Consider the following 24,392-nt stretch of genomic DNA (forward strand, 5'->3'; position numbering starts at 1 on the left):
CACAGCTGCTTGGGTTGTGTCCATTTTTGCTACTACAATAAAGCTGCTGTGAATGCTTAGATACAAGTGTACTTGTAGATGTATATTTTTACATTCGCACAGTAAGAGTCTATCTGTAACAGCACGCTTATAAGAGACTGCTGGTGTCCCCAGAAGTGGTTGAGTAACTTCTGTACTCCCTTCAACAATGTATGAGAATTCCAATTACCCCACATCCACACCAACACTTGGTATCATCAGTCTTTTTAAAATGTTTTATTTGTTTAATTTCTTTTTAAAAATATTTCTTGATTTGAAAGGTAGAGTGTCAGAGAGAGGGAGAAACACAGAGAGATCTTCCACATGCTGGTTCAGTGCCCCAGTCTGGAGGAGGCTGAAGCCAGGTGCCAGGAGCTCCACCCAGGTTTCCCACATGGGTAGCAGGGACCCAAGCACTCAGGCCATCCATGGCCTCCCCAGGCACATCATCTGGAAGCTGGATTAGAAGCAAATTATCTGGGACTCAAATCTGCACTCTGATATGGGATGCGGGCAACACGAGCAGCAGCTTAACCCCTGCGCCATAGTGCAGACGTCTCCTTTCAGCATTTGAAGGGCAGAAAGACAGAGAGAAGATCACCCATGCTCACAACAGTCAGAGCTGAGCCAGGCTGAAGACAGGAGTCCAGTCCCCCGTGTAGGTGGCAGGAACCCAAGTACTTGAGCCATCAGCATCTGCTGCCTCCCAGTGTGTGCGCGTAGCAGGAAGCTGGGATTGGAAGTGGAGCCGAGACTCCAACTCAGGCACTCTGATACGGGATGTGGGTGTCCCCTGCAGGGTCTTAACCCGCTATGCCCAACACCTACCCCTGTCAGTCTTTTACATTTTACCCATTTTAACGGGTGTGTTATCATATCTTATTGCAGTTTTAATTTACATTTCTCTAATCCAAGTTTGAGATGAGATTTCTCTAATCCAAGTTTACATGAGATTTTGAAAATAAAAAGCATTGGAGATTTTTGAAGCAGCTGTCTCAGTGTAGCAAATCACGCATGACAGGCAGCAGGCTTGGCGAGGCTGCAGGGCCAAGTTGGCGTGGGTGTGCACCAGCTGAGTGACTCTGGGTGAGAAGAGTGCGCTTCCTCCTTTCTCAGGTGGCACTAGAGCAGCAGCGGGGCAGGGGCACGGTGGAGGATCCAAGGTTGGAGAGAGGCAGAAGCTTGGGAGGTGCAGCACACGCAGCAGGTGCTCAGACTTGCACGGTCTTCATGCGTACACATGGGCCAGGGGCCCCGTCTATTACCACAGACAGCTGGCCTGGCAGCAGGTGCTGCACACCTGATGCATGCTTATCCCCCAGCTCTGGGAGGAAAGCCACTGAGAGCAGGGCCGCTGGGGTTCCAGGCTCAGGAGGACGGACACGTGTGGGCACTGTCCCTTCTGTAGTTTGGAAAGCAGCTCTGGGTTTCGGTATGCTTCTGGAAGCCGCATGAGTTAGGAAAGGGAAACAGCTGTGGAACACTGGAAAGCAGTGCTTCTTTTTTTTTTGTTTAAAGTTGTGTTATTTAGATTAAAAAAAAGATTTATTTATCTATTTGAAAGACAGAGTTAGAGAGAGAGAGAGAGAGAGAGAGAGAGAGAGAGAAAGTCTTCCATCCACTGGTTCACTCCCCCAATTGGCCGCAACAGCCAGCGCTACACTGATCTGAAACCAAGAGCCAGGAGCTTCTTCCGAGTCTCCCACATGGGTGCAGGGGCCCAAGGACTTGGGCATCTTCTACTGCTTTCCCAGGCCACAGCAGAGAGCTGGACTGGAAGTGGAGCAGCTGGGACTAGAACCGACACCCATATGGGATGCTGGCACCAGAGACGGAGGCTTAGCCCACTACCCCACAGAGTGGCTCCCCAGTGCTTTCTTAATACACGCAGTTACCTTACTTTGCCCTTCTACACATGGAGTAAGTAAACTAGAACAGCAGTTCCCAGATTTCAGGGTGCATCAGAAGTCACCGTTAAGGCCTGGAAGTGCACACTGCTGGGCCGCTCGCTTGGAGTTTGATTTGGCAGGCCTGAGTGGAGCCCAAGAACCGAGCTTTTTCTAAAAGCCAAGCGGCCTCTCTGAGAATCACCAAAAGCCTCAAGTCCCAGCCCTGGAAACCCGACAACTGGGCTGGGGTCTGGAAGCAGAGATGAGACTCTAGCTTGGGATTCCCGGCTCAGGCCTGCTCCCTGATGGGGGTGGGGGTCGGGGTTCTTCGGGGCCCAGGACGCACAGAAATGGAGGGAACTGTCACAGGGAAGTGGAAGGGGGACTTACTGGACAGTTGCCACCTCCAAGATGGACTCACTTGCCTGGGAGTGCAGGCCTACCTGCTAGTGCGCTTGCTCTGTTGCCTTGGGAGCACCAGGGCCTGAAGCCAGCCTGCCCCAGGCAGGGCTCACCGCTGTGTGTTGTGTGTCCCCTGCAGGGTGCCCAACCTCTCTGCTACCTCCGCAGTACAGACAGGGGAGTGCGAGCCTTGACGGCTGCTGTCAGGGCTCCCGGAATTGACTTGCGCTCCCAGGACAGCAGCTGGCACGTAATGACGGTGGCCCAATGCCCAGAGCGCAGAGCCGGCACACAGCCGCCGGTTCCCAGAGACACAAATGTGTAAACTTTTTTTTTTTAAAGCGTCGGTTTTGGGGTCTCGGGAGAACCCAGACTTTGCTGGGGGTGGGGGTGGACGACCGCCGCAGGTCCCGGCTGCAGATTCCAGCTCCGGGTCTCAGGCGCCCCTCCCTTGCGGGGCTTGGGGTTTCCTGCCTAAGGAGGCCCGGCTCGAGGCGGGAGGAGGAGGGGTGGCATTTCCTGGCCGCGCCGCGTCACCGTCCAGGGACGCTCGAATGTTGCGCTGACCGACAGGCACCAGATGCTATTTCGGACGGCGCCCTGCTTAGCACGCAGTTTCCGTTTTTCCGGAGGCCGCCGGACGCGGGGAAGGGGGAGGGTGTAAACGTCACAGGTGCGGGGCGCCCGTGTGTGCAGGAGTGGCAGACAGATCCCAGGACTGTGCCCCCTGCCGTGGCTTCCAAGAAACATTCCCAGCAGTCCGTGGTCCTCCAGCACCCTACTCTGGGAGGTTTTTAAGGCGCTGTAAAGCAATCTGACAGTCCGCAGGTGCCTCAAAGGCGTCAGAAGACAAAGCCCAAGGCAAAGTCCTTCCCATGCCCCAGTCTCCAGGGTCAGATAGCAGAGCCCCCCCCACCCCCGGGGAAGGGAGTTCCTGGGGTGCTGCCACTCCCTCACCCCAACCCCACACAGCCAGTTGTGAAGTTTTATATCCTAAATACAGGTCATTTTCATTCTCTCTTCTCTCTCTCATCTTTCATCTGCTGGTTCACTCTCCAAATGCTCACCTGAAGACAGCAGCCTGGGCTCCCACCTGGATGAAAAGGATCCAGGTAGTTGAGCCATCACCTGCTGCCTCCCAGGCCCATTAGCGGGCAGCTGCACGCAGGCCCTTGGATGTGGCGCGTGGGCCTCTCCGGTGGCGTCAGCTCCGCAGCAGATGCCCTGCCTTCTCGGTCCCCTTCACACCTCTCTGCTGGTGCAGCAGAACAAGCTCTGATCCCCTCCCCTGGCCCAGCAGCCTTGGTCCCAGAACTGATCTCCCTCACCCCTTCCACCCACCCACACCCCCTCGCCACACTGCAGCCTAAGAGCTTTCTAGAAATGCAAATCTGGTCCTGTATGGTGCACCATGCCCACCTTCAAACCAAATTAAATGGGTTCCCCCAACCATTAAATTGTCCAATGGCTTATTCCAGCCATACTGGGCTCTCCTCTGCTTCTCTCATGAACATGGCCCTTCTGCTTTCAGCCTTCAGCCCAGCTGGTTGCTGGGCCCATGTGGAATGTTCTGGAAGCTCCCTCCTCCGCACGCCCAAATCTCACTCTTGACTTTCATTCCAGGCCTCATTTTTGGAGGGGGTCTCCAATGTGGGAGTGGTTGGAGGGCCTGGAGCCAGGAAATGACTTGCCCTAGTGTCCCACAGCCCGCGAGCGGCAGAGCTGGGTTTCACACTCAGAATGGCATGACTCCCACTCTTTCTGTTAAATGAGGCAGCAAAGTCTAGGGCCCAGTGGCAAGGGCGGATTGGACTCTTGTTCTCAGACAACAGGCAGCCCTGCTACCATGGGAGTCTGTGACAGTCCCCTGCAGCCCAGCTCCTGCCAGAGAGCACCCGGGCCAGAGGAGACAGGCTGGACTGAGTGAGTGAACCGTGTGTTCTCCATGTGTGTGTGTTGGGGGAGGGGGTAGTCCTGATGAGCGCCACACTCTGGGCTCAGTCCTTGACAGGGACTCCTGCTGGGGTCACCGTGGGAGCTTTCTCCAGCTCTCAGGCTCCAAAGGGAGCTCAATACCAGAGACACTAGAAGGAAATCAGCCTGGCCCAGCGGCTGAGGTGGGGACCGCTGTCTGGACACGGGAGTTTAGGTCCTGGCTTTCCCTCTGGGCCACTGTAAGTTTTGGCCAGGCCACCTCCTGTGCTTTAATTTCCTCTCCAGCCAGGACACACATGTGAGGCTGACCCCAACACAGGGCCGGGTGCACTTCCATATGTTAGCACCCTCACCACCACCTTTGAAGGTCATTTTACAAGGGGCCAGAATTTGTGGCACGCATGGCAGGTTAAGTTGTCACTTGGGATGCCTGCAATCCCATATCAGAGTGCAGGTTCAAGTCCCAGCTACTCTTAAGCTTCCTACTAATGCATCTTGGGAGGCAGCAGATGATGGTTGAACTACTGGGGTCTTTGAGGCTGGTGCTGTGGCATAGTAGGTAAGTCTCTGCCTGTGGTGCCCACATTCCATATGTGCACCAGGTTTGTGTCCCGGCTGCTCTACTTCCTATCCAGCTCTCTGCTAATAGCCTGGGAAAGCAGAAGATGGCCCAAGTGCTTGGGCTCCTGCACCCACTCAGGAGACCTGGAAGAAACTCCTGGCTCCTGGTTTCAGATTAGCTCAGCTCTGTCCCTTGTGGCCATTTGGGGAGTGAACCAGCAGATGATTCACTCTGCTATCTCTCTGCCTCTCAAATAAATAAATCTTTAAAAAAATTAAACCACATACTTGGAGCTCTACCCATCATATGGAAGACCTGGCTTCTGCTAGCCCAGCCTCAGCTGTTGCAAACATTTGGGGAGTAGACGATCAGATGAAAGATATGGAAGATCTCTTTTGCTGCTTTTTTAGACTTATTTATTTTTACTTATTTGAAAGGTAGAGAGAGAGAGAGAGAGAGAGAGAGAGAGAGAGATCTTCTATCTGTTGATTCACTCCCCAGATGGCCACAATAGCCAGGGCTGGGCCAGAATGAAGTCAGAAGCCAGAAGCTCCACCCAGTTCTCTCACAAGTGTGGCAGGTACTTGGGCCACCATCACTTGCCCTCCCAGCCACATTCCTAGGAAGCTGGATTGGAAACAGAGCATCTGGGACTCAAAGTAGCACTCCAATATGGAATGTGCATCCCAGGCAGCAGCTTAGCCTGCTGTGCCACAATGCTGGCCTCTTTACTTTTCCAATAAATAAGCATTTAAGAAAGAAGCCAAACTCTCCTACTTTGAAAAAGCCATTTTATTTCATCCTCACATTTCTGTGAGATAGGTATTAATCCCCATTTTACAGACAGAGAGACTGAGGGACTAAGTGACTAGTGAGCCTGTGCCCTCTCCCCTGCACCCGAGACCCCGGTCATTGGGCTGGCACTGAACCCAGGGTCCTGCCCCAGTGTTGCTGCGGTTCCCACCGTAAGGGCGGTGCAATCCCCCAGCCCAGCCTAGGTTCTGGCTGCCCCGCTTCATCAGCTGAACACAGAATAGACCTCCTGCCGAATTTCCTGGAAACCAGGTTCCAGGGCTCACTAGGTCTCCGACACTGGGAAAGGTGCTTTTTCTCTCTGTGCCTCAGGCTCCTTATCTAGAATTAAGGATGATACAAAGAGGACAGAACGCAATTGAAAATAATAACCCCTTCTCAGGGTTGTTTATGAAGATTAAATAAGTTAGTATCTGTGCAGTTCTTACAATGGGGTCCAGTAGCAAGATTAAAATGCTTGTTAAAAACGCTCTGTAGGGCTGGCACTACAGCTTAATGGGAAAGCCACAGCCTGCAGTGCCAGCATCCCATATGGGTGCCGGTTCCTGTCCTGGCTGCTCCACTTCCGATCCAGCTCTCTGCTATGGCCTGGGAAGGCAGCAGAAGATGGCCCAAGTCCTTGGGCCCCTGTATCCACGTGGGAGACCTGGAAGAATCTCCTGGCTTCAGATTGGCCCAGCTCTGGCCGTTGCGGCCATATGGGGAAAGAACCAGCAGATGGAAGACTTCTGTCTCTCTCTGCCTCTGTAACTCTGTATTTCAAATAAATAAACTAACTTAAAAAAATTACTATGCAGGAGTGGTGTTTGTGGGCTCAGGCCTCACCACTCCGTCCCAGGAGTCCTTTGGGTTTGAGCTGCCAGCTCCATTTTCAAAGCAGAAAAGGACCAGGGCTAAAGGGGTTGGAGGGTCGGGGAGGGAGGAGCTGGGGGCTTTCTGGGATCAGATCTGCAGGGGTCCGGGACCCTGGAGAGGGAGGACTGGGAGGTGGCAGCTTCGGTGTTGCCGCAGTCTTCAGAGTCAGGGACAGAGCCAAGGGCTCAATGGAAGTCGCTCAATGGAAGCCTGTAGAAGGCCGAGGGCCTGTGGCTGGGGGCGCGGGGCTTCCCGCGAGGCCTCGGGATCCGAAATGGAGGCTGGGCCTGCCCGGGCGGCGGCCAGCGCGCAGCTCCGCACGCGGCGCCTTCCGGAGCCGGTCCCCTCTCCTCCCCCCTACCCCCACCCCCGGTGAATTTGCCAAATTAAAATGAATCATTTGGCCCATAATGGCCGAGGCGCTTATCGGGGGCGGGCGGACCCGCGGCAGTGCCTTATCTCCGCGGCGCACACGGCCCCGCGCGCCTCGGCCCATGCTAACGAGGCCCCCCGAACGTGAGCGGGATTAGAGCGCGGCGCGGCGCGGCGGGGCCCGGCGCGGGCGGCGCGGGGCGCGGGGCGCGGGGCGCGGGCGCGGGCGCGGGCGCGGGCGGGGCGGCGGGCGGCGCGGGCGGGGCCGGCCTCGCGCCCGGGCCCGGCCTCAAAATGGCCACGCGCGCACCCCCGCAGCGGACAAACGTGAGCATTGGGGCCTTTGGCCGGGGACGAGCGACCTGCGGCCTCCCGCCGAGTTCCTCCTCAGTCCGCCTTCTCCCCGTCCACGCCCGCAGAGGGGGGTTCCCGCTCCTCGCGGCCCTTCCGTGGGGGGCATTTTCCACGGACGCCCCCGCCCCTCCCGCCGCCGCCGACTCTTCCTTCCTTCCCCTTCTCCTTACGCAGCGCACAGCAACGCGCGCGGCGGCGGTTGGTGTTCATTTCTCCCCGGTGTTGTGTGCATGCGGTGGGGTGGAGAGTGCGCGCGTGGGCGCTGTGGGCCATGTCGACTGCTCCCGAGCGAGGCCGTCCCGCCGCAGGGTGCGTGTCCGAGTATCGTGGTGTGCGCCGTGGGTGCGTGGCCCCGGACCCCGCGAGGCCCTTCCGCCTCGTCGTGACTGTAGCTCTCGCCGACGCTCGCGGGCCGTGTGAGCTGGGCTGCGGCTCTGCGTGGCGGCGGCGGCGGCGGCGGACGTGTCCTGGAGGTGTCGTTGTTTGGCCGGGCGCGCGTGCTCCCGGCTGGGTCGGGTTGCGCGTCCGTGGGCGACAGCGCGGGTGTGATTTCGTTGTGTCGCACTGGACCGTGCGCGGGCCTGACCCTGCCGGCTCGTGATGTGTGTTGGCGGCCGTCGCGTGGGGCCCCGGCCGTGCCGAGGGGTGCGCCCGTACGCTAGCGTCCTTTGGCGCTGCCCGCGCAAAATCGTTGGGGGCGGGAGTGGGGGAGGGCGAGCGAGGGATCGCGGCGGCATGGGGGGCGGGGAGCGGGCTCTCACATTTTATTCCAAATTATGATGTATTCTGGAGCCCGCGTAGACGGGGATGGGCGGACGGAGCCCGGGCCAGTCGGTGCCTCGGCGCAGAGGGGTGCGCCGGTGAGCGGCGGCTCTTCCCGGCTGGAAGCCGAGCGGCGCTCGCTCAGGCCGGCACCTTCAGGCCGCGTTCGCGCCGCACGCGGGCTTCGTCCATTTCGGGTTAGTGTTGCGGGTGCGGCCACCGGGGTCTGGGGGAGGGGTCCCGCTCCAAGCTTCGCGGCTCGCGAGGGGACATTTTTCCCCGCGGCGGGACCGTCGCGTCGGCTTCGTACAAGGGCGGGCTCAGCTCTGCTCCAGCCCGGGAAGAAGCGATTTTGTTTGGCCTTTTACTGTAACCGCTGCTGTCCTCTTCCTCGTTAACGGCCTGTTTTAATTAAAATAATCGTCCGAGAGCGCGGTCGCTGGGTCCCGTTAGCGTCTCTGCGGGGAGAACAAAGCGACGCGGGCTTTTTTCCCGGCTTCGTTTTCTAAGTTGCTGGGTTCGGGGTAGGGAGAGGAAAATGGAGAAGAGGACGGGCGCCTAGAGTCGACCATAAAGCAGACGTCCCCTCCAGGCTGACAACGGGGATGGGTGGCCCCCCTCCCCTCCCCCAACGGGATTAGACGAAGAGAAAGGAAGCCTCCGCGGTGGATGGGAACCCGAGGAAGAATTGTTCCACAAAGCCTCGGCACCGAAGAGGCCCTCGCGGTGGGCGCCGGACGGTGCGGGCAAACCGTATTAAACAGAACCCACCGGGGGCGGGGGGAATAAAAGCGACCGGAATTGGGCTACAGCCTCGTCGACCGAGTCGGTTTGTTTTTATCCGCCCGCCCTTCTGCCGCGCACGGTGCTGCGGCGGATCTTTGGGGTTCTGCCCGTCGAGATCCCGAAAAATCGAAACCTGTTCTGTAGGGGCGGTGGAGAGGGTGGGGACTCTCTCCCCTTTTCTTGATGTTTCTTCTCTTCCCTTTCCCTCCTTCTTCCTTCCTCCTCTCCTCTTCTCCTTCCTCCCCTCTGCCTCTTTTTCTTCGCCTTAGTAGGAAAAAAAAGGCCCCTAATAGATCGCGTATTCATCCCCCCCCCCCGTTGTGACTCCATTCCTGCGGCAAACTGCAGCCCTTGGAATTGGGTTCTGGTTTCGTTTTGGGGTGGACGTGGAGAGCTGGGGGTCCTGGAGAACAGGTACTCCGCGGTTCTGCCCTCTGGACCAGGGTCTGAAGACGGCATTAACCTTTCCCAACACCCCCACCCTCCATCCGCCTCAGCCCCGGTGCTGTCCCTTGCGACTGTGGCGGCAGCTCGGGCCTGGCCTGGGTGGCCGAGCAAACCGCATAGACGCGTCCGCGCTTAGAAAACAAGCTGGGCCGCGCTGAGGCAGGCCCGTCCCTGGTGGAGGGCTCCGAGGCGGCCCGGTTCCGGGCGCGCTGCCGGGAGTGGTCGCACTAAATCGTTGTAGCTGATTGGTCAGGCGGAGGGGTCTCTTTTCAAGGGGAAGGCTCCAGACACCTGCAGGTTGGGGGTGGAAGGCTCTTTGCGAATCCCTGGACGGGTTGGGGGGTGGGGGACATGAGGTAATTCCCAGCCACTGACCCCCATTTCTCTCTCTCCCTCCCTCTCGCCCTCCCTCTTTCTCTCCACCCCCATCTTTCCTGGAAACTCGCTTTGGGCGCGGCAGTCCGCCCAGGACCACACGGCAGCCTAACTGTTGGCCTCTTAGGGAGCGACCAGGAAAGCGAGGACGCCTCCATCCACAGTCGCGACCTCAGCCACCGCCCCTCTCTGGTGGAGGAGTAGGGACCCTATTTAGAGGGGCCAGTCTCTCTAAATATGCCCCAGGTAAGTTTGGGGGGGGGGCAAGGCTTGGGTCTCCGCCTGGGGTGGGCAAGACTCCCGCAGCGAGCGGGCCCAGTCTGGGATTGGGTGGGGGAAGGGAGAAGCGAGGGAGGGTTGGAAATGGGGGATCCGGCCGCCCGGAGCCGCCGCGGTGGCCTCCAGCAAGCCCTTGCCTTTTTCGCCCTGGGGAGAGCCAGCCTGGGTGGACCTAGTCCTCTAGGACTGTCCCCTGGGTCCGGGTTCTGTGGCTGCCTTCGTGAGGCGGGGAAACTTTGGGGCGGCTCTGTCCGAGTGCTGCAGGCCGTGCCTGGATCTCCGGCAGGAAGAAGGGCAGGAAGAAGGCGGCAGCCATCCTGGCCGGCGCGGTCCCTACGAGGGTGGGCCCTGACTGGGCCCTGAGGCCTAGGGCGGGACCGCTGGAACACCGCTCGGCTCCTGCGGCGAGGGCAGAGTCGCACCGCTGGCTGCCGGCTTGGCTTCTGGTGCAGTCTCCCAGCTCTGCTGCGGTGTAGGGGCGGTATGGGTGCGGTTAGAAGGGCTGGAGAACGGGTCTTAGGCAGAGGCACCGAGGCGGTTTTCATCTGAGAAATTCTTCCTGGGGGAGGGGGGGCGTTGGGAGCTGCCCCGCAGCACCTGCCAGGGAGGGTTGCCTGCCCCCAGGAAGGAGCCGGCCAGACCTCCTTGTTCAGGCACACTCGGACAGAGTAGGTCGGGCCGTCTGGAGGTGCGGATGGGTGTTGGCGACTGCACAAAGACGGGAGCTGCAGTGCTTGGTACCTTACTCAGGAGCCGTTCAGCCTCAGGCCTGCTCCTACCCAGGTTAAAAACACACACAAAGCATGCAGGCTTTCCTTTCTCGTCTCAGACACCCATTAGGGGTCCTCTGGTGGCGTCCTCCAGGGTGTGGAGCCCTCGATGGGTGATCCTGGTTGCAGAAGAGTCAGCCGGGTTTCTGGAGGTCTTGGAAGCAGCGGGGACTGTGCAGTTCTCCAGGGAGCCTTAGGGATGCGGGTGTTTACCGGCATCTGGGAGAGGGCATTGGCTAGGGTCATCTCATCGGGAACATGCGCTCCCCTTGCCCCCTTGGGAACCGGTTCCTGTGGAGGGAGCTGCAGAAGGAATCAGAGGGGACAAATGAATCCTAACAGCCTGGGCACAGTTGTTGTTTGCAGGGCACACCTTTTGTCACTTGTTTACAGCTGAGGCTGAAACACCTGGGTCAGGGAGCTAGCACCTTGGGGCTTGGATGGCTGGCCAGGGACTGCTGTATTTCTGGTGTTCTTCCCAGCCAGGGGGAGTGGAGGAGTGGCTGGATGTTGCTGGTGCATTTCCAATGGCCAGGGGGTCTCAGTGGCACTGTGGATATTGGCCCTATTGTCTCCGCCATAATTGAAAACTCACTCCTAATGAAGCCCAGTGCACCTCCTGCCCCTGCAGCTTCTGTACACCAGATCTGGGACAATTCTAGCACTTCTGGGCTGGGCTGGGAGGGTGGCAGCCCCCGAGTAGGCGCACAAGAGTCTTCGTGTGCTCAGTATCTGCTGCGATTGGGCTGCGCTCCCCCAGGAGGCTGCAGAAGGTCCAGACTCCCGTCCGGGAGGGGAAGCGTGGTTCCCAGCCCGACCCCGGGGCAGGGTGTTGCAGTAGCGGAACGGGAGCTCAGTGGCTGCTGTGAATGGCTTCTTGGACTTTGGGGCCAAATTGGATTTTTGTGCATTTAGTTTCTGTTGTAAAAGACTCCCAATTATATAATTCTGAGAGCAGAAGCCTTATTTTGAACAATCGCGAAGCCTGTCTGGTTGATTTTATGTGTACAATTAAAATAACTCACAAGCGTCCCTGACTCTGAACCCTGAGTCTCCAGGTTTTGTCGGAGTGGGGAGGCTGGCTCCAGCTGGAGGGAGCCGAGTGATGGAAGAGCCCCAGTGCTTTGTGGGAAGTGGGGTGGCTGTGATCCTCCTGGAGGAAGGTGGGGGGGGGTCCCTGGGAGTGTAAAACAGACTGGGATTCTGGTCTGGCTGTTGCAGGTGCGTGGTGCTGACTTGAGCATTTGCCACAGTACTTTCAAATGCATCAAGGAGGGGTTCCTCCCATTTCCCAGAGAAGATCACTGAGTCCCAGATGGGGCAGGGTGTCTGGAGGAGTTCAAGGGCCTTCTTGAAACTCAAACCTGCTTTTGTACAGGAGCTGGGACTCCCCTGGCCTGGGGGTGGGGGTTGGGGTGGGGCATGCTCTGAATGTCCAGGCTCCCTCGAAGACCCGGTCTTACTCCCGAGTCCACTGAACAGAATGGGGAAGGGCATGTGGGCTGTCATGCCAGGATCTGCTGCCCTTGTCCGTCCGTCTTCCTTTGGTCTGGGCGGTGGTGGGGGGCTGCTGGGGTTGCTTGGTGGGATGCACTCCCTCTGCAGGGTGAATATGTGTAGGGGTGGAGCTGGTTCTTCTGGGTTATTCCCTGCCAGCTCAGGCTCGGTGCACCCCAGTCCTTGTGGCCTCCATCCCCTCTCCCCACATGTGCTCCTCACCAGGTTTCAGGGTGTGTGTGTGTGTTGTGGCAATGGGCAGTGGGGGGGTATCACTGGGAGGTTCCAAAAGTACTCTACCTTTGCCCCATAGCCCCCCACCCCCGCCGCCAAAACCAAAGCGGGGGTGGGGTGGGGGTGGGGTGGGGGTAGGGGTGGGAGAGCGCGGTCGGGGTTTATTCCCGCCCCTTCCCCCAGGCCCGAGGAGGAGGGTGTCGGAGATCTTTCTCGCCTCTTTGTACTTTTCCTGCCTCCTTCTCTGATTATTGCAGCGGCTGGATTCCCTCTCTTTCTTCTCCTGTCCCTGTAGTCTTCTCCGACCTCGAGTCTCTCGGCCCTGCCTCGGTGTCTCCCCTCGGCCCCCTCCGGAGACACCCACCCCCCCTCATCTCGCCGCAGCACGTGGCGCCAAGTTTCGTGGCCTCTCGGGTTTCGCAGCGCCGCGCCGAGCCCCCATCCCGGCCCGCGCCGGTGGTCTCAGCGGGCGCCCGCTATCTGTTTGCCCGCAGGATGACCGAGCAGCCGCCGAACGAGGCGGCACGCAGTGACCCCCCGCTAGAGGGACGGGACGAGGCCGAGGCCCGCATGGCCCCCCCGCACCTGGTCCTGCTGAACGGCGTCGCCAAGGAGACGAGCCGCGCGCCGCCGGCGGAGCCCCGGGTCATTGAGCTGGGCGCCCGCCCCGGCCCTGGGGGCGGCCCCGCCGGTGGGGGCGGCGCCGCGCGAGACTTAAAGGGCCGCGACGCAGCGGCGGCCGAAGCGCGCCATCGGGTGCCCACCACTGAGCTGTGCAGACCTCCGGGGCCCCCGCCGGCCCCCGCGCCCGCCCCGGCTGCCGCGGAGCTGCCCGGAGACGGCCGCATGGTGCAGCTGAGCCCGTCCGCGCCGGCGGCCCCCGCCGCCCCGGGCCGCGCGCTGCTCTACAGCCTCAGCCAACCGCTGGCCTCGCTCGGCAGGTGAGGGCCGGAGGGACCGGCGGGACGGCCGGGACGGGACGGGTCGGGCGGGTGGGCAACGCGGCCAGCAGCCCCGGGCCCTCAGCGCTTCGGCAATGGACTGGGCTCCGGCCGGCCGTGGCTGTGCGGCTGAAAGCCGCGAGAGGAGGGCGCTGGAACCCGGGGGAGGTAGAGGCTGGAGCCCCCGTGCGGAGTGGGAAGGGAGCCCTCGGAGAGTGCTAGTGTGGTTGGATGTGGCTGCGCGGTGCGCCCGGCTGCAGCTGAAGAGATGGGTGTCGCCTTGGGTGTGCGGGTGTGTGGCTGCGGGTGCTGAGTGCGCGCGTGGCAGGAGGGACCCCCACCCCACTCCCCGTGTGTGGGTCCCAGGCAGGAGTGGCCATGTGCGCTCGGGGTGAGGGGGGCTGAGGGGAGAGAGAGAGACGCTGGGGGAGAGTGAAGGAGAGGGAGAGGGAAGGAAGGAGAGAGCGAGCGAGCAAGTGCGGGAAAGCACCTGGGGGTGTGGCAGGAAGGCCCGCTGCTCTCGGTAGCCTGGGCTCCCAGTGTGAGCACCCGCTGCGCTGTGGGGGCTCCTGTGAAGGTGGGGAGTGGGATCCTGGAGTGAGTGTGGGGAGCCCCGGGTCCTGTGAGCTGAGGCTGGGGTCAAGGTCCGAGCTGCCTGTGTGGGCACCTGTTTGGGAATGTATGGGCGCTTATTGCCTGTAGGAGGGGTGTGTGTGTGTGTGTGTGTGTGCATGTGCATTTGTGCCTGCTCCACCTATTTGTTTCCTTCTGCCTGAGTGTGTGTGTGTGTGTGTGTGTGTGTGTGAAGGGATGTGTAGATTTGGGCCCCCCTCGTCTGTCTCATGAGGGGGGTGCGTGTGTGGTTGAGTGAGGGTGGGTAATGCTCCTCCTGTCCCCCATCTAGTGTGAAGCAGGGTCGCCAGGGCCTGGGGGCTCCAGAGGTGTGGGGAGAATCCCTGGGGGCGGCTTTTCCTCTTCCACGGGTGACGATGTGACCTGGCTGCTCCCTCCCACAGCGGGTTCTTTGGGGAGCCTGATGCCTTCCCCATGTTCACCACCAACAGCCGGGTGAAGAGGAGACCCTCCCCCTACGAGATGGAGATCACCGATGGTGAGTCTGGCCCCCCCAGCCCCGCCGCTGTCTTTGTACACTTGGGGTGGGTTACAGCCCCTGTGGGAGGGGACACTGGGTGCTGTGTAGGAAGGAGTCTCACATCAGTGGGGAAGCCACGTGGGAACCCCAAAAGTGCTGAGGCCCCTTCACCCTGGACCTGAGCTCCCAGTCCTATTGAGAGGGGTCCCAGAGAGGGACACGGTGGCGCTTAGCCTAGATCTCTGGTCTGGTCCCCATCCCTGTGCCTCTGGCCGTCAGTGCTGAGCCCGGGGATCCCCCACCCTTCCTCCCAGTTGCTCTGTGGAGTGTACAGCCTGCGCCCTGCCCTGCCTGGGATTGCACCTTCAAGGGTCCCTTCCCAGGTCCCTGCACTCTGGGATGAAGCCTGGTGTTCCCTTCCTGACACCATTGATGCTGCCCTGCCCCCACCCCCACCCCCAGGAGGGCCTCTGGGCTGCACTGTGAACTCCGCCCTGAACTTGCTGGGAGGGATTGGATAAGTGGGAGACTTGGAGGAGCCCCGCCCTCTTCTCGGAACTGAGGGGCTTCAGCAAGCCAGTGGCACAGAGCTCCGGCAGGAAGGGCACCTGAGGCCTCACAGCCACGCCTGCAGTTTTGTTGGAGGGATCCCAGTGTGTGTGTGGGTGGAGCTTCTGGAACGGAGCCCTCTGCAGTGTTCCGGAGAGGAGGGGTCTGGGGTTTGGAGCAGAAAACAGACCCTGAAAGACCCAGGAGGGCAGGTGCTGTAGGCGCCAGTGATGCTGGGCCAGAGGGGTCTGTTGCCTAGGGGAAGGGGTGCTGCAAACAAGAAGTGGGCGGGGCCAGTCCTGCAGGTCCCCAGGCGAGGACACAGGATGGGGTCTGGGGCGGCCAGGAGTCCAGGGAGGCCATAACCCCTGTGTCACCAGGATTTACGAGCGCCTCAGTGCTGGGACACGGAGAGGTTGCTGGAGGAGGGGCAGATGCAGGAGGAGGAAGGGATGATGGGAGGGGGCTTCTCTGGGGAGGATGCAGACAGCAGTAGGCAGACATGTAGGGGAAGAGCAGGCTGTGGGGATGCAGGAGATGTGCATGGACTTTCTTTCTTTTTTTTTTTTTAAGAGTTACTTGTTGGTGCCGGCGTCGCGGCTCTATAGGCTAATCCTCCACCTAGCGGCGCCGGCACACCGGGTTCTAGTCCTGGTCGGGGCGCCGGATTCTTTCCCGGTTGCCCCTCTTCCAGGCCAGCTCTCTGCTGTGGCCTGGGAAGGCAGTGGAGGATGGCCCAGGTGCTTGGGCCCTGCACCCCATGGGAGACCAGGAGAAGCACCTGGCTCCTGCCTTCGGATTAGCGCGGTGCGCCGGCCGCAGCACGCCAGCCATGGTGGCCATTGGAGGGTGAACCGACAGCAAAAGGAAGACCTTTCTCTCTGTCTCTCTCTCTCTCACTATCCACTCTGCCTGTCCAAAAAAAAAAAAAAGTTACTTATTGGGTCCTACACTGCAGCAGTGCCTGCGACACCAGCATCCCATCTGGGTGCCGATTTGAGTCCTGGCTGCCCACTTCCGAGCCAGCTCCCTACTAATGTGCCTGGGAAAGCAGTGGAAGATGACCCAAGTCCTTGAGCCCCTGCACCCACATGGGAGACCCGGTTGGAATTCCTGGCTTAAGCCTGGCCCAGCCCTGGCTGTTGTGACCATTTGGGGAGTGAACCAGCAGATAGAAGATTTCTCTCTTTCTGTCTCTGCCTTTCTCTCTTCCTTTTAAATAAATAAATAAGTATTTCTTTTTAAAAGATTTGTTTATTTATTTGAAAGGCAGAGTTAGAGAAGGAAAGACACCATTCTCTGAGTCACTCCCCAAATGGCCACAAAGGCCAGGGCTGGGCCAGGCTGAAGCCAGAAGCCAGGAGCTTCTCCTGGGTCTCCCATGTGGATGGCAGGGGCCCAGGGACTGGTGCCATCTTCCACTGCTTTCCCAACCACATCGGCAGGGAGCTGGATCAGAAGTGGAGCAGCCGGGATATGAACTGGCGCTGATATGGGATGCTGGCAGCTTAACCCACTGCGCCAGTGTGGACACTTTCTACCATTTACTGGATACCTGTGTGCCCTGTACCTTCCTTATGTGCTCCATTTTTATTGTATTTTTTTACTTTAAAAATTATTTTGTTTGTTTGAAATGATGGCAGACACACAAACACATACACAAAGAAACGGAAATTTCCCATCTGCTGCTCATTCCTTAGCTGCCCACGACAACTAGGGCTGGGCCAGGCTGAAGCTGGGAGCCCAGAACTGGATCCGACGCAGGTACTTGAGCTGCCACCTGCCACGTCTCAGGGTGTGCATTAGCAGGCAGCTGAATTGGAAAGGCAACTGGGACTTGTTGCAGGGACTCCAGTGGAGGATGCGGGCGTTCCAAGCAGCTTTGCCAAGTGCCTGCCCCAAAGTTATCTTTTCATTCCATTTTCTGTGAACTTCTGGAGTTTGAAGTACCTTTGTACATATTGTTGGAGTGGTTTGATATAGTTCCATGCATGTGTACAATGTGTAATGAACAAATCAGGGGGAGTGGCATGTTCAGCACCTCAGGTGCTTATTGCTGCTTTGTGGTGAGGACAGTCAGAATCCACGGTCACTCACTGATGGCTGCAGCCGTCCTGCTGTGCCGTGACTGGAACGTCACCTCTCCTCTAACGGGATTCTGCACCTGTTGGCCACCCCATTGCTTCCTTCCCTTCTCAGCCTGTGGCGACCTCTGTTGATTTTTATTTAACCCTCACGTAAACCCGGGAGATGAGTGTTAACTGTTTCCGTTTCACCGATGGGGAAACTGTGGCTCAGAGAGGTGAAGCAGCCTGCTGAGAGTCACACAGCAGGGCCCTGGGCCATCCTCCTAACACTCTGGGATACTTCCCTCCTTCCCCTCTGCATCTACCGCCCTCCCCGGCTGTGAGAGCAGTGGCATCACCCCCTCCCCCGCAGCGAGGAGCTGTCTCCAGCTCACTGCCTTGGCCTTGGCTGGTTGCAGGGACTGGTCCTTCCATGTCACAGCCCTGGAGGCCTGACGACAGAGACTTGCTTCCTTGGAGGCAGCCCAGGGTGGGGCTGCCCCCGCAGGTGTGCTGTGTTTTTCTCAGCTAGGGTCTTGCCTTTGGCCAAGTGTCAGCTGGGCTGGGGTCTGGAGTTTGGGAAAGCAGCTGTAGGCAGGGTAGGCAGGGGACAGGGAAAGCTGGAGAGGTAGGGGTGGGGCGGGGGGATGGGAAGGGGAGAGAGAGAGAGAGAGAGAGGGAGGACCAGGAAGTGTTGGCCTGGAGAGCTGCCTGCATCTCTGCTTCAGTGGGGCGTTGTGGAGGTCTTAGCCCTTCTGCTCCCTCCTCCCCCACTCGTGTTTCCGCGTATTGAGGGCTGTTCCAGGGGCTCCTGGAAGAGGGCAAGTCGGGACCCAAGGGCTGGCCGTTCCTTCAGCAGGTGGGTTCCCGGGACTCAGCCGCCCTAGTGTGGGCAGGCGGGAACGGAGTGCAGGGCTTTGTAGCGCAGGTGCTCAGTCCCTGCACACTGGAGTCTGCCCAGCTCTGACAGCAGAGTGCAGGGAGTGCCAGTGAGTGCTGGGCCAAGCCGAAGCAGGTGCAATGCAGACATGGGCAGACTGAGGCCGCCTTTGGAAGCTTGCGTGGTGCCTCAGGCCACGGCTGTGCGTGGCTCACTGCACTCCTCTCCTGGGGGTGAGAGCCCACGAGTGATTCCTGTCCCCACTGGCCTCTGTGCTCCTCTCCTGCCACCCACCTGCCATCAGCAGGTGCTTCTGAAGCCCCTGTTCTGCTCTCACTCACCCATGCCTCAGAGCAGTCCCCAGGGCTCTGGCCCTGCCGGCTCTGACGTTGTGTGCGCCTCTCCAGCCTGGCCAGCCTGGCTGTTCCTGTGCCATGGCCCCTGCTCACCTACTCTGCCTCACCGTGCAGCCCCATGTGTGAGTGTGTGGGGGGTACTTGCTCATCCTCTCGTCCCCATTAAAGTGTCAGCTCTGTGAAGACAGAGGCCCTCGCTGTCTTGTTCACCGCTGCTCCCTAGTGCCTGGTTGTTAGTAAAGATCCCATGAATGCAGAGTAGTGGCCATTGTTTGCTGAGTGCTTGAGCTGAGCCGGGTGCTGCCTTAGGGGCTCTACCCGTGTTAGGCTTTAGACCCCTAGCAATCTTGTGATTCGACTTATCAGCATTATCGCTGTTCTGCAGGTGGTGAAGCCAAGGCAGAGTTTAAGGGACTTGCCCAGAGTCACCTGTCTCGTGGCTAATGGCTGGGATTTGAACCCGGGAAGTGTGGCTCCAAAGTCTGTCTTCCTACAGAGTGAGCGGATGAATGAGTGAGACACGGTCCCCATCCTCAGATGCCCCCCAGCCCAGAGAGGGAGACAGGCACACCCAGAACTGTTACGAGCCACGAGACGGGGACAATGGACCCTGCTGCTTGGTGTGGTGGTCCTGAGGGGTTGAGGGGCTTGTTGCTGGGGAGGAAATGCTGGATGTGGGGTTTGGAAGGGTGAGTTAGCGTTTTCTAGGTCCAGGCGCCCCTGGCTGCCTGCATTTGGCACCCCTTCAGGCAGTCCCTGCACGTCACCCTAACCCTGTCCTCCCGCCCCCAGGCCCCCACACCAAAGTCGTGCGGCGCATCTTCACCAACAGCCGGGAGCGCTGGCGGCAGCAGAACGTAAATGGGGCCTTTGCCGAGCTCCGCAAGCTGATCCCCACGCACCCCCCGGACAAGAAGCTCAGCAAGAATGAGATCCTGCGCCTGGCCATGAAGTACATCAACTTCCTGGCCAAGCTGCTCAACGACCAAGAGGAGGAGGGCTCCCAGCGGGCCAAGCCTGGCAAGGACGCTGTGGGGGGGGCCGCGGGCGGGGGCGGCGGGGCAGGGGCTGGTGCGCCCCCCGATGACCTGCTGCAGGATGTGCTCTCCCCCAACTCCAGCTGTGGCAGCTCCCTGGACGGGGCAGCCAGCCCGGACAGCTATACAGAGGAGCCGGCCCCCAAGCACACGAGCCGCAGCCTCCATCCCGCCCTGCTGCCTGCCGCCGATGGGGCTGGCCCCCGGTGATAGACTGTGGCCACCTGGGACCAGCCAAGAGGTGCCCTTGGGCCACTGGGACTGCAGCCTTGGGGGCAGGTGTGATGAGAACTGGGATGGACCTGGGGGCATCCCTCGCTGTCTGAACTGTGGGAAGCCTTCCCTGAGCCTTGGGCTGGCTTTCTGTTTTCTGCCTCAGTAGAACAGAAAAAGGGGGCATAGTGGTAGGTACTTTTTCTGAAGACGGCACGGTCTGCCCTCTCCCCGCCCCCGATCCTAAGACTTCCCACCTAGGAGGCTCGAAGGGCACTGCGTTTGGCCCGGGCACAGGAGTCCTGGCTCTGCCAAGACCTGGTGGGATCGGCACTCACCTGAGGCCAGTCACAGCCTCTGCCTTGCTGGGAACCCCTCCTGAGCTGGCTGAGCTGGCCGTTGTGGCCGCATCTGTCCGCACATAAAGGTACCCAGCAGCTGCCCATTTCCTGAGCCCCGTCTTCAACCAGGCCAGTGCCAGTCCACCCAGTGAGCGGGCTGCTACAGGAGTCACAAGCCTCCAGGTACCTTCTCAGGGCCCGGTTGAAGCAGACGGCCAGGGGGCAGCCTGCTGTCCATCCCTGGGCCAGAGGGTTGGGAAACCCACGGCCCTGACTACTCGCCCTGGAGAGCAGAGCGCTGCTTGCTCCTCACCGAGACGCCTTCCTGTCCTGTGGCTGCGGGGACCCAGTGTGCAGCCGTGCAGCAGCCCCGGCTGGACTTGGTGTGAAGGCAGAGAGGGAAAACGACACTAGAGTGAAATGGAGCAAGAGGTATTTTGGGCACAGGGGCTTCAACTCCTGCACCTCAGCGGGTGCTGTGCAGGCAGGGGACGGCAGCCCGGTCCTGCCTTCCCTCCCAGGTGCGGACAGGAATTCCCCTGCCGCAAGACGCTGTTTTGCCGATGGTCTGGTCTGCGTTCTGAACTGAGCACACACCGTCCTGTGAATTCTGGGCAGTTGGGCTTTTTGCCTGACTTTAGTTGTTGCTGGGGTGTTTAGGTCTTGATGTGACTTGGGATGAGCCCCACTCGTAGGACATGGGAAATCTGGTTGGAGACCATGCCCTGGCTGAGGCACGCACGCACGCATGCACACAAGTCCCCTGATCGATGGTGCAGTGTTCATTCCCCGAGGGTGTGTGTGGGAGGTTGGCTTGATGCCATAGGAGGGTGTCCCTCCCAAAGCTGTATGAGAAACTTTTGTAAATCAAATCCCTGACTTTCATCTTTTAAAGAAAAACTCCAAGTCCTTTTGTAAAGTGAAGAATCCTTTTGTAGAGTGGACCACCGCCCCCTCGTTTACCTCCTGTGTCAATCCAGGCAGTGGGTCGTGTTTTTCTTAAGGCTAGGCCCTCCTGTGACCCACATCCCGCACCCATGGGACTGCCTGCTCAGAAGTCCTGTTATCTGTCGCTGCACCCTGTGGCTCCGTCTGTGTCCTGAGTACAGCTGCAGGCACAGGAGTGGCCCCTGCTCCCCTGCTCTTCCTGGTAAGCTGTGAGGTCCCTTTCGAGGGCGTGGGGTCAGTGTGGCCGCCCCTTGTAGCACGGTGACTCCCCATCCCGCTGCAGCGTCCCAGTCCTCACTTTGATGGGGAGGAGGGCTGGCTCCTTTCCAGTCCCTCCTCCCAGGAGATGGTGGGAGGAGTCTGTCTTAGGGCAGAACAGCTGTCCTGGACCCTGAGGCTGCGTTCCCTTCCCAGTAGATGAACTTGACTCAGCCACACTGAGGATGGCTTTGGGGACATGTCACACGTTCCGTACGAAACTCAAGCAGGCTGGCCGCGTGGCTGGGATGAGGAGTCTTCCTCGCTGTCCCCTGCTCTCAGCCACCCCAGCCTGGCCTGTCTCCTGGGACTGGGCTCAGGACAGGAGACCTGTGAGCGCTCTGCTGTCCTCCGTGCCAGCCTGCAGCAGGATCCCCAGCCTGCAGCCTGCTCAGCATGGGGTGACTTACGTTGTAAACCGCTTGCGCCCCGGGTTTACTAGGATGGTCCTCATTGCTCCAGGTCATCTTCATTTCTGTCTCGGTGCAAGGCAGGGGACAGGAGTGAGAAGGGACCAGAGACAGGAACATGGACAGAATGGGTGAACCCAACTACCCAAAATGCGGGCCTGCAAGGGGAAGCACAAGGCTTTAGGTTTTGTACGAACTGGGGGAGAGCTGTAGCTGATTTTCTCGCTGCGTTCCCTGTGTTCTCCCTCCGCCACCTCCTGAACCTGTGATGAAATGCAGCATTTCAAGAACAATACCTGCACACAAGGGGGAAAATGTCAAGGTAGAAAACCATTCTGAGGAGGACAGAGGCGAATGGAACAACTGGGGGGAACTACATCTTTTAAGGAAAATTCATATTGTTTTCTTGGTAGTGGCAAATGACAAGATGGTACAACCTTTATCCTTTCCCAAAAATCCAACCAAGGGCACTGCATCTGTAGTCAGCCGACAGCCGTCCGTACTTGTGATTTCAGTGGTACGTGGCTCGCTGCCCGAGGCTTGCCCCTGCCCGTGTACATAGCGTGTGGTTTCTGCGGGCGGGCCCAGCACTTTCTGTCGATGTCGTACTGTATGTGATGAATTGCGTTGGTCTCTGCATTTTTTCTGCAGAAGAGGAGTGACCGCTCTAGGTACCTGGACCTGTGTGCTGCCCGCAGGCCAGCCCTGTGGGCGTGTGACTCTTCGCGAAAAAACACGTGGTGATGATGTGTGTATATATAAGGCTATATTGGGAAGATTTCTAAATAAAAGTTTTACAAGGGGCCCTTGGCCTGTGCTGGCTCTTCGCATCCCTGGGCCCAAGAGGAGAACCTGCTTCCCCTCTGAAACAAGAAGTGGGTGCCCTGCCTCTGCCCCAGGGCGGGGCTGGCGTGCAGCTGGGGGGCTCCCCCTGAGGGTTCCCCTTCTCCCTCTGCCACGCCGCTCCGCCTCCTGCCGATGGGTCGGCTTCCAAAGGCTGGGCACTTGCCTCCTCATAGGTTCGGGGTAGCTGAAGGTCTTGCCTTAGGACCGCGATCCTCTGGAGACTCAGTGGAGGCTGCAGCCCATGCCTGCGTCTTGAGGCCTGGAGCTCCGGGATGGAGGCTGAAGGCTTTGGAAGTTGCCCGCAGAGGCTGTGCAGGAGACCCTGTGGCCTGGGAGGGCTGCCCTGGGGGTCCAGGAGTGGGACTGTGGCTGCAGGCAGGGACTCTGGGGCAGGCCGCTGCATGCGGACTGACCCTCAGAGATGCAATAGGGCAGGCAGGCGCGTCCTGTAGGGTACCAGCCTTTCTGTCTTTCACTCGTTCATTGGACAAATGGTGTTGAGCACCTGCTGCAGGGCCAGGTAGCGTAGAGCCTGCGGATGCAGCGCTGGGTGGATGCTGTTCTTCGGGAGCTTACATCCTGGCGGGGAGACAGTGACCGCCACACCTGCTCAGCCAGCATGAATTGGTAGATTAAGTACAAAGGGCTGAGTGTTAAGGGAAGAGCTATGCCAAGGGGGAATTTGAGAGTTGCATCATGCACTTGGGCCTGCCAGGTCAGCCCTGCTCATCCTGCCAGGCTCTGATCTTGGCTGCCTCGCTCCTTAAGGGAATCCCGGCCACAGCTGGGAGGGCAGAGGCAGGCCAGTGGCTGAAACTCAGGCTCTGGTGTGCAGAGAAGTGCCCCAGTTTTGAGAGAAGCCTGAGCATGCCTCCCGGGCGGTCTGGCCCTGGGGTAGGGAGCAGTGGGAGCAGGCCATGGATCTGGGAGGTGGGGGAGCTGGGCCCTGCACCCGGGCTCTGATCTGTGCTTGTGGGCCAGGGCAGCATGATGACAGGCTTGGAGGAGAGACAGCCGCAGACAGCGGCCAGAGAGCGGGCAGAGTGGAGAGTGGCGATCCGAGAATGAAGCGCAGGGTGTTCAGGGTGGGGTGTGGGTCACGGGCTCCAGTGCAGCCAGCATGAGAAGGCCTGAAGGTGCTGAGTGGGCCCAGCAACCTGGAGGGCGCCGATGACGGTGATGCCGCGGCCCGGCAGGGGTGGGGCAGCGGCCTGACTGTCCTGGCCAGAGGATGGGAAGAGGAGAGCGCCCGTTTCCGAAGGACTTTTCCTGGGAAGGGACGAGACACTCCTGTTAGGAGAGCAGGAAGAGCCTGTGAACTCTGGCCGTCACCACGGAAACTGCGAGGCAGGGGAGCTGGCCCCTGGAGGTGGTCTGGGCTGGTGACCGGGGCTCCGAACAGGGAGACTGAGGCCCAGAGAGGAAAGGAGGCTCTCTGGGGCCCCAGGACAGCACAGCCACTTGACTGGCCTGCTTGTAGCACCTCATTATTCACCATGCCCTCATTCTGTTGCACTTTCTGATCCCCAACTCATTCTTTTGTTACTGTTTCTCCTGATCTTCCAGCTTTACAAGCTCTCTGCTGTGGCCCGGGAGTGCAGTGGAGGATGGCCCAAGTGCTTGGGCCCTGCACCCCGTGGGAGACCAGGAGAAGCACCTGGCTCCTGGCATCGGATCAGCGTGGTGCGCTGGCCGCAGCGGCCATTAGGGGGGTGAACCAACGGCAAAGGGAAGACCTTTCTCTCTGTCTCTCTCTCTCACTGTCCTCTCTGCCTGTCAAAAAAAAAAAAAAAAAAAAAAAATCAACTCATTCACTACTTTGAGAGAGAACGCTCATCCTCTGGCTCATTCCACAAATGCCTGCGACAGCCAGGCTGAAGCCAGGAGCCAGGAGCTCCATCCAGGTCTCCCATATGGGTGGTAGGACCTGTTAGCTTACCAGCTCCTCGGAGGGTGCGCGTTAGCAGGAAGCTGGAGTTGGAAGCAGTGCTCCGGGGCTCCGGGGCTCCAGGGCTCCAGGGCAGGCTGTCAGAGTTGCAAGTGGTGCAAGTGGTGGCTTTACCTGCTGCGTCGCAACGCCAGCCCAGGACACGAGCATTTCCCC

General features: G+C 59.5%; 1 protein-coding gene across 12 annotated transcripts; it reads left to right on the forward strand.

Annotated features, from left to right (window-relative positions):
* The first annotated feature begins 7,100 nt into the window (after positions 1–7,100).
* On the forward strand, positions 7,101–22,246 carry TAL1 (TAL bHLH transcription factor 1, erythroid differentiation factor). Of its 12 annotated transcripts, none has more exons than XR_016237368.1 (7): positions 7,184–7,509; positions 9,656–9,816; positions 12,845–13,291; positions 14,308–14,402; positions 19,028–19,513; positions 21,856–21,959; positions 22,094–22,246. XR_016237368.1 is itself a non-coding variant. In XM_089337377.1 (6 exons), exons 3-5 carry the CDS (start codon positions 12,846–12,848, stop codon positions 19,480–19,482), a joined length of 996 nt encoding a protein of 331 aa, XP_089193503.1. In that variant the 5' UTR covers positions 7,184–7,509; positions 9,656–9,816; position 12,845; the 3' UTR covers positions 19,483–19,513; positions 21,856–22,246. The 12 variants fall into 12 exon arrangements, 8 of the variants coding, with proteins under 8 accessions (XP_051712464.2, XP_089193503.1, XP_051712459.2 ...); XR_016237367.1 differs by having other exon boundaries at positions 7,185–7,509; positions 19,028–20,258; XM_089337377.1 differs by having other exon boundaries at positions 21,856–22,246.
* Positions 22,247–24,392: the final 2,146 nt, after the last annotated feature.

This window comes from Oryctolagus cuniculus, chromosome 7 (assembly GCF_051225735.1).
Source record: "Oryctolagus cuniculus isolate XC-2025 breed Fujian yellow rabbit chromosome 7, ASM5122573v1, whole genome shotgun sequence".
In the NCBI taxonomy this organism is placed as follows: domain Eukaryota; kingdom Metazoa; phylum Chordata; class Mammalia; order Lagomorpha; family Leporidae; genus Oryctolagus; species Oryctolagus cuniculus.